We start from the raw sequence: 16,621 nt of genomic DNA on the forward strand, positions 1-16,621 counted from the left end.
ACATCCCATGTGCTTGAGAGAGCAGGATGTCTATGAGATAGGAAGACTGCAAGGCAGGATGTCAATAAGATAGGACATCAACAAAGCAGGTTGACTGCAAAACAGGATCCATGCTGAGAGAGGAAACCATTTATGCCCCCCCCCCCGCCTCATTCCAATAACCTCGCTTTTGCTTCTGTAAACTTGCTTTTTGCTCTTCCCTATAAAAAGCCCGCCCTCCAGTTGGCAGGCACGCAAGTCTTCCAAGAGATCTTGCCGCCCGCAGGTACCTGTGTCTACTCAATAAACCTCTTGCTAATTGCATCCTGTGGTTTGGTCTCGGAGTGTCCTGGTTCTGGTCCTCTCTGAGGGTCTTTCAATGTGAACACGCAGTGGGAAGGTTGTCGGCTGTAGAACTGACCCTGGGTGGGTGGGCAAAGATCAAACCCCCTTTGGCAGTGAGGACAATGCAGGGGTTGTTGTCCTAAGGTGACCGTGCCTTAACAAACACAAAGAGGCCACCACAGGGAGCAGGAAGGTCTGGAGCCAGCAGGAGGAGGAGCATCAGCACCTCATAGTGTAGAGTCTGAGATAGCCTCAAAGTTAGACCCGGAGGCCTTTTCCTTCAGATTACAAAGAGCCAAACTTGGACCCAAGAAGGGCCTAGGACTGACCTAGCCCATGGTCTACAAACCCCTGGAGCCTCACTGTGGGCTCATCTGTGTGGTGTTCAGGCAGCCTCTGTGGGTCCTCCCGTCAGGCTGGCCCTGGCTGGCAGCATGGTCTGAGGGTGGATCAGTGAGAACAAGTCAGCGTGGTCCCCGAGGGTCAGTGTGGCCTTCATCATGGCCATGGCATCGAAGTACAGAGCAAGAAGAGAGGAGGGGGAAATGTGGAGCTCGAGTCTGGGATTCTTCTGAATGTTCTTCCTGACGGCCCCTGCCCTCAGCTGACTGCTGGGTCAGTCTTGGTGACGTTGCACGTCATTCGTAGACTTTCCTTCTGGGTGGCTGGGTTTTCTTTCACCTCCCTCTAAAGAGAATTTTCCTAAGTGCTGTCTCCGCTCACAACAAATTTGCCCACATTCTTGGGGTCAGTGTCACTTCTATGTACACGAGTCTCCTCTCTCTGGATGTCACCCCCTCCCCTGTCCTCTCTTCTAGACTTGAACTCTGTTTTCATAGCCTACCAGACTTCTCATGGGGATATCTGTCATCATCTCTGGGTGACCATGCATGAAGTGCAGCCCGTCTCCCTCCCATCACCGCTTTTCCGCTCATGGCTTCGGTTTTCTTTCAACCACCCAAACCCAGACCCTGAGTCATGTCTGGTGCCTCCTCCTGTTCTTAGATTCCCAAACACTAGTCTCTGCTAACTTCCTTCACAGCATTCTTGTCACTTCCGTTGTCCTTGTCAATCCAAGGTTGTGGTACTCCATGTCTTGAATATTCAGGAGCTTCCTACTTGGTCTTTCTCCCTACGCTACCACTCCCCCTGCTCCAAGACACATTTTCTCTTTCTCTTTCCCCTCCACCACTCTCTCTTTTGAGACAGGGTCTCTTTATGTAGCCCTGGATATCCTGCAGCTTGCTATCTAGATCAGGCTAACCTCAAACTCAGAGATCTGCCTACCTGTCTCCTGAATGCTGGGATTAAAGGTGTGTGCCACCATGCTGGATGACAATCTTTCTTTTTTTTTTTTCTTTCATACCTGGCCATACAGACTTTTTAGGATGGCTCTCTTGATCTTGTCTCTTCTACCCAGAAACCTTCAGATACTCTCATTACCATAGATACTGTTCAGCTCACAAGCCCTTTCTTGATCTGAGCCAGGCTCACTGGCTTTATCACACATAGCAAAGAGCACAGGCTTGGCTGGAACTGGACTCTGGGATCAAACCTCATACACTGTGCTGCCCAGAGCAACTATTTCACCTCTCTCCACCTGAGCATCCTCTTTAAAATAACTCTGTATTTTAAATACACACAGACCAGAGCTGAGCGCATAAGCACACACCTCTGCTGGCAGGTGTTGTTGTTTTGTTATGCCTGTGTGTGTGTATGTGTACCATTTGTGTGCCTGGTGCCAGCAGAGACCAGAAGAGGGTGTCAGACCCTTGGGACTAGGGTTATGAGTGCTTGTGACATGTCACGTGGGTTCTGGGAACCAAAGTCAGCTCTTCTGCAAGAGCATCAAGTGCTCTTAACCTTGCTGGCCATCTCTTCAGCCCCCAGATGCTAGCTTTTGATTGTGCTGCCACTCACATGACACACCCCTGCACACATCGCTCCTATCACTCACATGACACACCCCAGCACACATCGCTCCTGACTGTCACTCACATGGCACACCCCTGCACACATCGCTCCTGTCACTCACATGACACACCCCTGCACACATCGCTCCTATCACTCACATGACACACCCCTGCACACATCGCTCCTATCACTCACATGACACACCCCTGCACACATCGCTCCTATCACTCACATGACACACCCCTGCACACATCGCTCCTATCACTCACATGACACACCCCAGCACACATCGCTCCTGACTGTCACTCACATGGCACACCCCTGCACACATCGCTCCTGACTGTCCATGCCCCCATCTTAGTTTGATTTCTACTGCTGTGATAAAAACCATGGCCAAAGCTGGGCAGTGGTGGCACACACCTTTAATCCCAGCACTCAGGGACAGAGGTAGGAGGATCTCTGTGAGTTCGAGGCCAGCCTGGTCTACAAGAGCTAGTTCTGGGACAGGCTTCAAAGCTACAGAGAAACCCTGTCTCAAAGAACAAGCAAGCAAACAAACAAAACCAATACTGAACACCCCCACTTCCCCACCTTTCTGTTTGTTCAGCCCAAATGCCACTCTCTGCCTTCCGGCTCTAGCTTACCCTTAAAAGATTAGATACTTCCATTTCCTCCAGGTGAATATTTAGTTTCTGTTACACAGTGCTGCTCAGACCACACTAGGCTGTGACAGATGTCAGAGACTTATGAAGCCAGCCTTTGGTCACACAGACACATCTTGCTGAAGGGTTTTCAGTTATTTTTAGGTCAAAACAGCTACTTCAGACATATCACTGGAGACTAGAGTCAAATATAAAATTGGCAGATTTAAATGAAAACAAATTTATTTATTTATTTGTTTATTCAATACAGGGTTTCTCTGTTAGCCTTTGTTGTACTGTAACTTCCTCTATAGCCCAGACTGGCTTTGAACTCACAGAGATCTGCCTGTCTCTGCCTCCCAAGTGCTGAGATTAAAGGCATGTGTCACTATGACCACCAAACCTAAAAGTTGGCAGATTTTAAAAAGATAAAATTTGGCTAAACAGGCTCTAAAGCTACACAGAGAAACCCTGTTTCACCCTTGTCCCCCAAAAAACAAAAAACTAGCGAGAGTACTCAGAGACCACATCTGTGCTGCAGCAGGTTAGGAAGCAGGGATGCTGATCTCAGAGACCACATCTGTGCTGCAGCAGGTTAGGAAGCAGGGATGCTGATCTCAGAGACCACATCTGTGCTGCCGCAGGTTAGGAAGCAGGGATGCTGATCTCAGAGACCACATCTGTGCTGCCGCAGGTTAGGAAGCAGGGATGCTGATCTCAGAGACCACATCTGTGCTGCCGCAGGTTAGGAAGCAGGGATGCTGATCTCAGAGACCACATCTGTGCTGCCGCAGGTTAGGAAGCAGGGATGCTGATCTCAGAGACCACATCTGTGCTGCCGCAGGTTAGGAAGCAGGGATGCTGGGTCCAAAGGCTTGGACATATGAGAGTAAGTCGGGCAAGTCCAATGGAGCAGGAGGAGTCATTTGTACTGGGGGCTTCTGCAGGATGGCTGCTCTATCCCCTCCCAGATGGTCTCTGCTTCCTGATAAAAGACACCTCTATGTCTGTAGACTCCTAGGTTGCCTGGGGGCAGGACTTGTGTTACACCCCACATGTAGGCCTTATCTCATCAAGTCCATCCTAAACATCTGGAGTGCAGGTGTTTGGCTAGTCTGGTGGGGTAGCTGCGAAGGCTAGCTTTGCTGTTTGTTGAGTGTGCAGGGCATTTTCCCTCTCAGCCTCAGTTTCTTTATCTGTAAAGCATGGACAATGGTCATCTAATGAGACTGTCCTCAGGCCTCACTGATAACAGTATTCGGTACAGTGGGTCCTCAGGCCTCACTGATAACAGTATTCGGTACAGTGGGACAGCACTTAGCAAAGCTGTTACCCTGCCCAGCAGTGCCAGGCTCTCAGTGAGCAGCTGCTCCTCCAGTGTCCCCATCCCTCACGGCATCCCCTCCCTCTACCTCCTCCTGCATGTTCACAGTAGATTTCCCTAGAGTCTCCAGACTTCCCTACCATAACCATGGCTTCACTCACAAACTGCATCACATCCTATCCCGGAGACCACTCCTGATTGTGTGCACTATGTAAGTAAGCTGCTAGGCTACTCCATCTGTAACAAAGACCCAAACCAAACGGTTCCTCTGATCTCATGCCTTTCTAGCTGCACCCCAGCCCCCACTCCTTCACAGCGAAGTGTTGTTCCTCGCGGAATTGGCACGCGCTCACCCCGGCAGCACAGGCACTGAAACTGGAATGATAGGACGGCGAGGAATGTGTGAGGCACTCCAGACTGTTCTTCATGGCCACTTCTGCCACGACCCTTCCCTAGCACCATGCTGACTTTAGCCATGAGCCAAAATAAATCTTCCCTCCCTTTAACATAAACCAAAACCAATAAGCTCCCTGTTCCCAGTGCTCCAGGCCGGCCCTTACCATCGCACCACACAGCGCTGTTCTGACCAGTGCTCCAGGGACCTCTGTGTGGCTGAATCCAGAAGGACCCTCTCAAATTGCATTTTTACCGGCTTCTTGGGAACACCTAAAGGCTGAAACCCTCTGCCAGGACTCTCAAGCCCTCCACCCTTCTACCTGCTCTGGTCTTCCTCCCGCTCTGCATGCTACCCCACCCATCTCCTTTGCTTTATTCTCCCATTCTTTTGGCCTAAGTATAGAGCTGGGCTGTCCTTAGATCCCTCTTCTCTCTATATCTCTCTCCTCTCAGAAATAGGGTTTCTCATTTTAGCCTTCGATGTCCTGGAACTCACTCTTTAGACCATGCTGGCCTCGAACTCACAGAGATCCACCTGTCTCTGCCTCCCAGTGCTGGGATTAAAGGCGTGCACCACCACCATCCAGCTCTCTATAATCTTAATAAACTGATATATTGATTGATGGGTGGACTTTTTTAAAAAGACTTTTTAGGATCTGTCTATGTAACCCTAACTGCCCAGTTATTCTCTACATAAGCCAGGCTGGCCTTGAACTCACACAGATCTACTATGTGCTGGGAATTTTTTGGAGAAAGATCTTGCTGTATTGACAAACTCACTTTGAAACTTCAGTCCTGAATCAGGTTCTAGAGTGTACCACGGTGCCGAGCTCATTCTTGTGACCTTAAATGCCACGAAAGTTCCCCAAAGCTTTATCTCAAATCTAGACCTCTCCAGACTTCCATTTACCATATCCTCTGCCTACACCAATCTTCACTAGGATGCAAACACTCATGTAACATATTGGCTGGGGGTGTGGTTCAGAGCACTCGCTTCTTATAGGCAACACCCCAGGTTCCATCCACAGCACCTCCCCCAAAGCCAAAATGCCTAAAGCCTTTGGTTCTTGGCTCCCTTCCTACTCTCCTCCTCCTACCATCCTGTCTGTGACGGGATATCTGATCTTCCTGTCACTCAAGCCAAAACCTTCATAACTTGATAATTGGAGTTGTCCCTGGCTCCAGTCCCTTAAATCCCAGTCAAGATCAGCAACCCCAGCGGTCAGCTGTCCCCTCAAAATAAAACCTTGCCACTTCTTGCCAGCTCTGTCTCCCCACCGTGCTCTACATCACATCCCTGTCCCCTCTTCTCATGAAGGCCTCCTTAGCCTGCTGAACAGGGCCCTCTCACACCGTCTGCTCCCCCGGCTCCACAGGCTGTTTCCACCCACAGCCGCAGCCATGTTTCCAACGCATGAGTTCAACGCTGTCACTCCTTAAAGCCACCCAGGATCTCCTCTCACTGACTGCAAAATCCAACTTCTTATCAGGGCCCACAGTGCTGGGGGGGGGGTGCTGGCCTGCTACCTGTCCGGCCTCGTCCCCTGCTGCATTGATTTGCACACGCCTGGGTGAGCAGGCTGGGAATGTCCCTGCCGCTGAGCCTTTCTTCTTGTCAGCCCTTCTGTCTGGAACATTTGCACAGGGACAGCCTTTCCCCCAGCTCATTTGTGCCTCTTCTCAAACCCAACCTCTCTACGGGGCTGTTCCTGTCCAACTTCTCCCGAGTACTACCTCGGCATTCTCTGACCCCCTACAAACCCCTCACCTGATTTCCATTTAATGCTGACCACCACCTGACATGACTAGTTTCCATGTCTGTTTCGCTATATTTCAGTGGTTGTAATGCCCCATGGAGACCTGTGGTACCAGGAACTTAACAGGTCTCAGCAGCTGGGCACATGGGCAGGTGTTTTGCTGTGTGGTGTCAGGGACGGTGATGCAGAGTGCTCTCCTAAGGATGACCAGGGCACACCAGAGGCTGCTCAGCTCTTGAAAAGATTGCCTTAGAAAGACAGATATGAAAGCCTGGTGGTGTAGTGACACACGAATCCCAGCACTCAGGAGGCAGTGGCAGGCAGATCTCTGAGTTCGAGGCCAACCTGGTCTATTGAGAGAGCCCAGGACTCTCAGAGTTACACAGAGAAACTCTGCCTTGAAAAACCAAACCAAACCAAAAAACAAAAACCCCAAAAAACCCAGGCAACACAAAAGCCTATCACTATAGCTGGTTTTCCTGCTGACTTACCTTCTGGGGCCTGCCAGCTAGCACACAGCCATATTAAGGGACTAAAGATCAGATTTCAGGCTTAATGTACTTTATTGTAAGCAGTAGTGAACTCCTTGATTCTCATCTGCCGACATCTGGCTTTGTGCCAGGCTGTGCAAGTGTAGCAAGTGTAGCGTCTGGTGGTCATGATTAGGCCCTTGAGGTCTTCGGCTTCAGCTACACAGGGTCTCAGGAGTGTCAGGAGCCTGTTGCTTAGGCAGATAAGAGACTGAACCAGGAGGACCTCCGTAGTCAGCCTGCTGTTTCTCCAGAGCTGAGCAGAGCGGAATCTACTGGCCATGGATTCTGTCCTGAAGTTCTTGGTAGCTAGGAGATGTCAAGGGAAGGACACCCTAGGTGATACCTCAGAGCGGGTAGAGATGCCAGAGGCTGTGGAAGACAGGGTGGGAGGAGGAACGCACAGCAGAGTCAGTTCTAGTCCTTGACGGACCTTCAGCGCTTCTTAACTGTTACCTATGGTTCTGCGGCTTTGGTGAACCCCAGTACTCATGGATAGCCCCTTGGGCCCTGTATATACTTCTCCCCTCACCATAGCTCGCAGAGGTAAGGATCATTAAAGGGGTTTATGGTGAGCCAGGCACCTACCTAGAAGACCCTTCTTGCCTAAGTCTGTACCCATTTCTCCAAGTCAGGGCAGCTCCTATACAGACCAAAGGGTTGCAACTCCTGGAGAAGCCCTGGTTCCCCTGAAAGCTGCCCTGGTCTGTCCTGACCTGTATTGGAAGCGGGAGTCTTCGGGGTGTGCCTTCAGCACCTGGTGCACCTCTAGAGGGGGCTTCAAGCCCATCTGCTCTGCCCGATGCCAGCGCTGCATCCGCGAGATACCTGCAGAGTGGGCAGAAGAGTCCAGGCTAGAGAGTCCAGATGGCAGTTCCTGAGCCTCCCCAAATGTCAGTCTCAGGAGGCAGTGTCCAAGAGTTGTGCAGGCTCTTGGATTATTTCTGAGACACACCGATGACAGAACTGGCTCAGGGATGTGTCAGATGGGCTGGACGTGGGGTTCTCACCTGTGCAAGGCCCATACTGCCAGGCCAGGTCAAACTGCCTCAGCAACTCCAGCTCTGCTTCCTCTTGGCTGAGGGACTGGGTGTCTTCTCCTGCAATAACATACGGCTCCTCAGGCCCATCCTGGTTTGTGCCCTGCCCTGGTCTTGTAGCTGTGCCACTGTGTCCTGGCTATGTGCTCACTCGTTTGCCTTTGCCATCCTGCAGTCAGACAGCTCATTGGAAGTGCGAGACATGCTAACTTCCCCTACTAGCCAACACACACGCACACACACACAGTCCTTTCTGGTCCTTGCATGTCCACTCTTCCTGCCACCCCCACGTTTCAGAGACCTAGCTCTGGTGCCAGCTCCCCCTTGCTGTGACCAGGGGGCCCCTCCCTCTTCTTCACAACAGGGTAGGAGTCAGTGATGAACCGCTTCCGGCCCATGGCGGCCACCCAGGCAGGCAGAGCAGGAGGCAATAGCGGGAAAGAAAAGGCAGGGCAGCGGGCCTGTGAGAGACAGCTGCTGAGAGTGAGAGAGAGGGCCAGAGAGAGATGGGCCAGCGATGGACAGACAAGCTGACCCAGACAAGCAAGAGAGAGGAAGTCCCTAGGCTCCAGAGAATGACGCCTGTCTTCCGCCCCCACAAGTACGCAAACATTAGAGACCTGAGCAAATGGCAAGCGGCTTTTGCGGGGCGGGGCCCTACCTCTAGCCAATGGCAGTTGTCAGAGGGCAGCGGGCGGGGCAGCTGCTGCTGTGTTCCGAGTGAGGAGGGCTTAGGCGGAACCAAGGACCTGTCAAGATGCCCCAGACTTCACCACCTCCCCCGGTCCCTCATTGGTCCACTTGGGTCCCCAGGGACATATAGAGAGTTATCCTCGGCCTCTCACTTCCCGTTTTTCCTTCCTAGGCAAATGTTCTTTTCAGCCTCACTAATCCCCGTGGCCGGTTTGTAAGTCCCCTGAGCCCGGCTGGAACCTTTCACTCCTGCTGGTTGGCCCCAGAGTGCTGTGGGATCAGATCTGTAGGTCCAAAGAGAGTTTGGACTAATCCGGGCCTTTCCCTGGTCCTACCGGCCCCAGGAGACCTGGCTGGAGAAGCCCATGGGCTCAGAGAGCTCCTTTCTCACAGTCTGCTGGCAGAGACTCTGTCCACCCAGCGCAGGCATGCGATTTCTGTGTCCACTGTCAGGCCCGACAGCCTGCCTCTGTCCACTTTGCTAGTCAGGAAGATTCTATTCCAAACAGGACACCAGAAGTCTAGTCCCCAAATCCCCATGGGTTCAGATCCCCAGTTCTTTTTTCTTTTTGTTTTTTTGAGACAAGGTTTCTCTGTGTAACCCTGGCTGTCCTGGAACTCAGTCTGTAGACTTGGCTGGCCTCAAACTCACAGAGATTGCCTCACAGAGATCCACCTGCCTCTGCCTCCTGAATGCTGGGATTAAAGGTGTGCACCACCACCACCTGGTATAGATCCCCAGTTCTTAATTGACAGATCTTTTCTTTTTCTTATGAATGTGTATATTGGCAGTCGATAAGATCAATAAACCTTACCCTCATATTGGATTTACCATGTGCCAAGTGCTGCCCTAAGTGTTTCCCACAAACTAACTCAAAGCTGTGATTAGGGTCTTAGTAACAGATACTGGGATACTATGTAACTAGCCCTCCCTGTGCTCCGGAAGCTCTCAGGCTTGCAGGGTAGAGGGGCATCCAATTGTTAGTCAGGGACAGGAGAGCAGGAGGACTCCTCAGAGCTAGAGGAGGATGGCCCCATCGGGACAAGACCTCCAGGAGGCAGATTGCTGTAAACAGTGTCTCTCAATTCTCCACCCATGACCTTTGTCTTGGGGCTCCTGTCATCGCTGACTCACCCTTACTACCACCTCCCCCTCACCAACTTCCTGGCAGTGGGGGAAAGTGCTGGCCAGTGGGAGTCTGGGAACCAGCACTGGGCTGACCCAGCACTAATCACCCTCTGCAGATCCTATCCGGTTCTTCTTTCCAGGGGTGCAAAGTCTACTGGGGGCTGCTTGCAGGCCTGTGCCCTCCTCTGAAGCTCTGAGATCTGCCCTAGCCAGCACGGGGGCTCTCAGAGAAGAGCTCTAGAGAGGAGCCCAGCAGTGGGGAGGAGAAGGCTGTGTCTCCAGTAGCCCCCTCTGGCCTGGCCTTCCCCATCTGCTTCTTGAGGAGGAAGAAGCTGTGAGGCAAGGCATACTGCAGACCTGGAAGGCCCTTTTCAGCCCCATTGTTTGGGTTGGCCCCTGTCTAATCCCCCCATCTGTCTCCTGGACAGGGTGGGGTGTACACATCCAGTGAGAAGGGACCATGCAAAGTTGAGGAGGGTGACAGGGAGGATTCTCTACCAAGAAGGGAAGGGCATAGGATTAGGTCTAGTCAGGCTGAGTGCTCTATAGTGGGCTAGCTCCTAGGTTCTGTGAGACTGACCACTCCTCCCTAAAAGGGCCTCAGAAAGAGACTGGGGACAGTTCCCAAAGGTATGTGGCACCCACTTCCTGAGTCCACAAAGCCCTGAGGAAGCAGGGAACCATGGGTGGGGCAGACCCCTCCTCATTCCTGGTCCCTCCCACCCCTGAAAGCTGATAGCCGTGGGGCCTGCCACCGCCCAGGGAGCGTGAAATGGGGTGTGCCGCTGGGCGGCCACAGCAGCTCCCACTACCGCCTGGGCCCATTCCTCTCTCTTCTTTGGCAGCCCCTGACACCCCGACTTCCTCTGTGGAGGGCCATCCCTACCTGCTCCCCCCTCCTAGCTCTGCCTGGCTCAGACCCAGCTAGCCACTCCTACACTGTCTGGAAAGAGCTCCCACGGGCTTTAGCTTCCCTCAGCCCCAGAGAGAGATCCAGAGTGTTTACCTGAGTTCTGGGACCTTAGGACTGGCCTTCTGACCTGGGGTGAGGCAGCTCTCCCTAGGAGGCGCACTCTCTTCTCCCAGTCAGCCCTGCTCAGCACCCGATGGTTTTCTGAGGTGTTTGGGGAACTGACTAGCCCTTGGCCTTCTATCTTTGGATGTTTTCCTCCTTTTCCCCCCAATCTCATCTTTTTTCCTTCATACCTGGGACACTTTGCCCCACTCAGGCAGCTTCCTGGGCTCATCCACCAAACTTATGTTCAGTTCTCAGATCGGAGATTAGGTTGGCAGTCTGTGTTGGCGCTCAGTTCTGTCTTGTAATGCAAAGTATACTTGGTCAGCACTGACCCCTCCAAAGCTGGTGATGGAACCAGAAGGAATTAACTATTGCACCTTGGAGATACCCAAAGCCTTGACATGTCCAAGGTCAAAGTCCTAGTGAGACCATCGGAACAAATAACCTGAGCAGAAGCCCAGCAGCCTTCTGGGACTGAGACTCACTGCTGACCGCTCCAGCGGACAGCAGATTAGCATTGCTTCTCTCAGCGTGGCAGCTGGGGGTGTGGTCAGCACCACACACACAAATACGCATCCTGAAAGCCCATCTCCCTAGTTTGACATAGGTCATATGGAGAGAGCCAGGTAGAGCTGAGAAGATGGGGCAGGTAGAAGAGAGGGAGGACAGCAGCTGCCCAGGGCTCAGTTGGGATATAAGGCACACCCATTTCTTTCCCTCCTTTTACCCACCCACCTCTTCCTCAGGTCCTGCCACTCACCCTGTGCTGGAGCTCAGTCCAGCTGAGGGGATTCTAGGCAGCCAGATGAATGTCCCTAACGCCTTACTCTTCCTGCCTTCATTCCTTTCCCCGTGTGCCACATTCCCTCAGGAGCGCCTTCCTAGTCCCTCTCCACCCTCTCAGACACAGCTCCTTAGCCAGCTAGGTTTGAGGTCTCACGGATTTAAAGGATAGGAACCTTGGGGAACAAGAAGGCTTCCCTGGGCCTCTAATGTCCTTTCTGCCCTGCCCAGGAACTTCCCGTACCCTCGCTGATCAGCTCCCATTTCACCTGGGCCTACAAACAGTTCAGAAGAAATGCTGGGCAAGGTTCGAAAAAGCACCCTTCTGGTCATTTCTCACTATGGCCACCAGGTGTCAGACTTTGTCCAGAAGGGAAGACGTCCTTGTTAGTTCCTAAGAGCCAAGTCCTGGAGGTCAAGGAAAGTTGGGGAGGGACCCCCAAGTCATCTCTGAACTACCCAGGCTAGGGACCCTGAGGGTTAAGATAAAAGGACTGGAACCCAGACCCACGGCTCTCTCACAATTCCCCCACTACCTTTGCCACTGCGCCACAAGCTTTCCCTCCTACTAGGAAACGCGGACACCAGACTGAGTCAGGGAGTTCAAGAATTGAGAGAACAAAGGCAGGGATAATTATGGCTCCACAGAAGAAGGGAGAACTCAGAGGGAACAGCCATCAGAATCTGCAGCCAGGCCTGAATCGCTGCGCTTTGTATTCTAGGCTAAGGGGAACAAGGACTGCCCTCTCTCTGCCTTCTCCATTTTGGGTAGCTGTGGCTGTGGCAACTGGTGAATGTGTTTGTGTGATATGAGCAAGTCCATGAGTTTCCTCGCAGCTGAGAGGTCCCTGCATCCTGGCTGTTGTGGCTGGGGGGTCCCGGCATCCTGGCTGTCGTGGCTGGGGGGTCCCGGCATCCTGGCTGTCGTGGCTGGGGGGTCCCTGCATCCTGGCTGTCGTGGCTGGGGGGGTCCCCGCATCCTGGCTGTTGTGGCTGGGGGGGTCCCCGCATCCTGGCTGTCGTGGCTGGGGGGTCCCCGCATCCTGGCTTTGTGGCTGAGGGGTCCCGCGTCCCGGCTGTTGTCATTTTCTGGTGAACTATGATGAATCGACTCTACCCAGCGCTTCCTCACTGCTAACCCAATCTCCAGGGAGCTGCCTTTCCTCCTGTGCATCTTCTCCAAGCACATAAGATGACAGTGATGTTTCCATATGCACGGCTGTCTGAGGACAAGGAGGACACCAAACCCTTTCATCTCCACTCTTGCTCCTCTCACCCTGAGGACATAGGACTTCTGGAGACAGCACCCTGCCTCTATCACACTGAAGAGACCCAGGTAGATTTGCATGGTGGTTTCTCAGTACCTGGGCTTCTGACTCTTCAGACCACACTTAAGAGTTGTAACTTGTCAAGCGCTGGTTGTGCACGACTTTAATCTCAGCACGCAAGAGGCAGAAGCAGGTGGGTCTCTGAGCTCAAGGCCATCCTTGGTTTACACAGTAAATTCAAAGTCATCCTAAGTTATGAGAGACTGTCTTGAAAAACCCAGAAGAAAAAAAAAAGGAAGGAAGGAAGGAAGGAAGGAAGGAGAAAACTAAAGCTCTGGAAAGCTCTCTGAACCTGCTCGCACTTGTGGCTACTGTAAGCCTCCCCACCCCCGCTTCCTCTAGGTGTGAATTCCAGTGCTCCCCATGAAGTATCTCTTCAGTCCGTTCCCTGCCTGTCTCTTCTGCTGTCTACTCTGCTTGTGACGTGCGGAGCAGCAGCTCAACAGTCCCATTTCTAGCACCCAAGGTCCCTCAAGTCTAGTCCTGACTTGCCGGTCCTTGGTCTTGAAAAAATGCCCTCTTCATTCTGCCCCCACCTCTTGCCTAGAGTCACTGTGTCCAGAAATCCTGTGTCCTTAAGGGGGAAAGGAAGGAGCAAGAGTGGAGATGGAAGGGTTTGACTTCCTCCTTGTCTCCAGACAGCACTGTGCACTGGAAACCTCCCTGTCATCGTATGTGCTTGGAGAAGATGCACAGGAGACAAAAACCCGCACCTAGAAGAAAAAGCAGCTTCCTGGAGGCTAAGCGCCAACACTGGGAGGCTCTGGGTAGGAAATGCCACGAATGGGACTCACAAGAAAAACGTGTCTGCTAAGATCACCTGGTTCTTCCCAGCAAGCTTTGGGATTCTCTCCGTTTTGTCTACACCCCAGATCTCTCCATTCCTCAGCTACCACCTCCACATTTGGTAATAACATGTTTCGAGCTCTTCTCTTTGAAACAGACAAACAATAAGCCTTCCTGACCCTGTCTCTTTACTACAGGGCACTGAGACTGTATTTACTTCTGCTTTCTTCACACTGTATCTTTCTCAGACTCACATTTTGGTGACTGCTTCTCACCTGCTGTTTCAAAGGTTCCTATGGGGTGGACATGGTGGCAGATTCAGGACACTGAAGCAGGAAGATCACTATGATTTAAGAGAGCCTAGTCTACACAGCTCCCTATACCCCAAAACAAATAAGCTGCCTGTGGTTTCCTAACCACCCGAGCTAGTATGTTTGCAGAGGTGTTCATCTGGCTGCCTAGAATCCCCTCAGCTGGACTGAGCTCCAGCACAGGGTGAGTGACAGGACCTAAGGAAGGGATGGGTGGGTAAAAGAGGGAAAGAAATGGGTGTGCCTTATATCCCAACTGAGCCCTGGGCAGCTGCTGTCCTCCCTCTCTTCTACCTGCCCCATCTTCTCAGCTCTACCTGGCTCTCTCCATATGACCCATGTCAAACTAGGGAGATGGGCTTTCAGGATGCCTCTGTGTGTGTGTGTGTGTGCGCGCGCGTGTGTGTGCGTGTGTGTGTGTGTGTGTGTGTGTGTGTGCGCGCGCGCGCGTGCGCGCGCGCGGTGCTGGCCACACCCCCAGCTGCCACACTGAGAGAAGCCATGCTAATCTGATGTCCACTGGAGCGGTCAGCAGAAACCTCCACTTCCTTCTCTGTTTCCTGGAGCATGAGACTGCTGATCGGCTCTCAGCTTCTAAAACTCTTGTTGCAGTCTCTCCACCAGTTTAAATCAAATACCAAGGACTTTACTGATGGGAAGGATGCTAAAACACTATCAGGATGGATGACTAGCAACCCTGGAGTCTGCCCGTCTGCCTGAGGAGACTTACCTGTTCCTGCCCTGTTTTCTCCACCCATCCAAAATCTTCCTGTCCTCTGAGAATGGTTTTGAATCCCACCCTGTGCCATATGCAAAGGGTGTACTGAACGTTTACTGTGCCAAGCACTTAAATACATCAATGGCTTCAGGTACTGCTTCCTTCCCAAGTGGTCCCAGCCTCGACCCTTCACCCCATTAGGTACAACCCTGTCCTAGACTTCCATTTGCATGGGTCTGCCTGCTTGACTTCTTACCTTTCTTAATATTTATTGGTTCTTTTTCCATCATGTGGGTCCCAGAGATAAAACTCAGGTTGTTTGGTGTAGAAGGAGCTGCGGGCAGGCCTGCTTTTCGTCCCGCCCGGCTTCCGGCAAGGCTAGCATTACACCCGAAATAACACACAAACTGTATTCTTTTAAACACTGCCTGGCCCATTATATCTAGCCTCTTCTCAGCTAACTCTCACATCTTGACTAACCAATGAATATCAACTCAATAATAACCAATGAAATCAACTCAAAACAGAAGACCCTCCCACATCAGTTTGGCTTGGCAGCAAGTGTCTCAAACCACTGAGCCATCTTGCCAGCCCATTGCCTAGGTCTTTCTACATTTAAGCAAATCTGCCTCATCATAGCCCAGCATCATGGGAGATCATCCTACTACTCCCATTTCTAAATTGTTTGTTCTACGTTACAGAATAACGAGAAACACCTTTAGGTTGGAGCCTGAGCTGGGTACTTCACAGAGGGAAGAAGAGCAGAGCAGAGCCTGGTGGTGTATGCTTGTTATCCCAGCACTGCAGGGGTGGGGGCAGAACTACAAGTTCAAGGGCAGCCAAGGCCACAGAGTGAGAAAAGGCTGGGAGGGGAGACAGAGGAGGGAGAGAGAGGAAAGGAAGAAAAGGAGAGGGAGAAAGAGAAGGAAGGAAGGAACAAAGGGGAGGATACTAAAGAGAAAGACCTGGAAGACAGAACCCTTGCTTTCCTTGTTACCTTCCTCATACCTGTGTAATATTTTGCATGTCACAAGTCAGTATCCTTTTTTTCCTGTGCGTGGAGAAAGCCCTGGTGCCCTTTCAGGTCTCTTAGGCAAAGAGGCAGAGTCCTGTGAGTGTCTGGTCAGGTATCCCAGTCCATAGAAGCAGGGCATGTTCCACTTGGGCCAGCTCACTCTAGGACAGGACACTGTGGTTGGTTAGGCTGCAGAAGTTCCTCCGCCCACACGTTCACTTTACCCTTGCCTCATCCACTACATCATGTGAATGTGCTTCTATTCCGTATCATTTTGGGGAAACTGATCTTTCTTCCTAAGTGAACTGCAGATTCCACAGCGGCAGGAGCCGAGTTAGGCCCGAGTCTTCTGGCTTCAATATACCCAACTAGCACAGTGAAGGGCAGGTAATTAGGGCTTTAAAGTATCTGTCAGCTGACCAGCACTACCATCATTTCTTACTTCTTTGCTTAAGGCATTATCTTTAGGAGGCTCTTCTCATAAAATAGCCATGTGTTTCCTGGGCGCAATTAACCCATTAATTTACCCAGCAGCTCATAACTAAAATGTCATGACATAGGGATGTTGCAGCTAACCTGTAATCACTGGAGCGGTTGCTGCGATAGCCAAGCACCTTTGAGATTTCCATCACCCTCTCCAACAACTGCATAAGCGTATTTAATATCCCCACTTTACAGATGGGGAAACCGAAGGCAAGGAAACCGTCTGAGGCTACCCAGCTAGCGGGCTATAAAATGACATCGGAACTGAGATTATCCCTCCCATCCTTCCAATTCTCTTGCAATCCAATACGCATTCTCTTCCTCCAAATAGGCTTTTACATTGGTGGGAAAAGAACAGATCCATAGCAAAGAACACGGACTTGGCTAGTGTCCATCACCCTCCCTAGGAGAAGACTGCAGTGAGGGCTCCA

At 51.8% G+C, this 16,621-nt stretch overlaps 1 protein-coding gene across 2 annotated transcripts; it reads right to left on the bottom strand.

The window, feature by feature from the left end:
- Positions 1 to 6,908: 6,908 nt before the first annotated feature.
- Positions 6,909 to 8,512, bottom strand: Pold4 (DNA polymerase delta 4, accessory subunit). 2 transcript variants are annotated; one of them, XM_041661978.1, is made up of 4 exons: positions 8,228 to 8,512; positions 7,897 to 7,986; positions 7,644 to 7,714; positions 6,909 to 7,258 (listed from the first exon to the last, which is right to left on the bottom strand). In XM_041661978.1, the coding sequence occupies exons 1-4, from the start codon at positions 8,322 to 8,324 to the stop codon at positions 7,196 to 7,198; spliced, it is 321 nt and encodes a 106-aa protein (XP_041517912.1). In that variant the 5' UTR covers positions 8,325 to 8,512; the 3' UTR covers positions 6,909 to 7,195. The 2 variants fall into 2 exon arrangements, with proteins under 2 accessions (XP_041517912.1, XP_041517911.1); XM_041661977.1 differs by having other exon boundaries at positions 7,603 to 7,714.
- Positions 8,513 to 16,621: the final 8,109 nt, after the last annotated feature.

The sequence above is a fragment of the Microtus oregoni genome, unplaced genomic scaffold (genome assembly GCF_018167655.1).
Source record: "Microtus oregoni isolate MIOR12 unplaced genomic scaffold, Mior012 000012F_ref0000307, whole genome shotgun sequence".
Classification (NCBI taxonomy): domain Eukaryota; kingdom Metazoa; phylum Chordata; class Mammalia; order Rodentia; family Cricetidae; genus Microtus; species Microtus oregoni.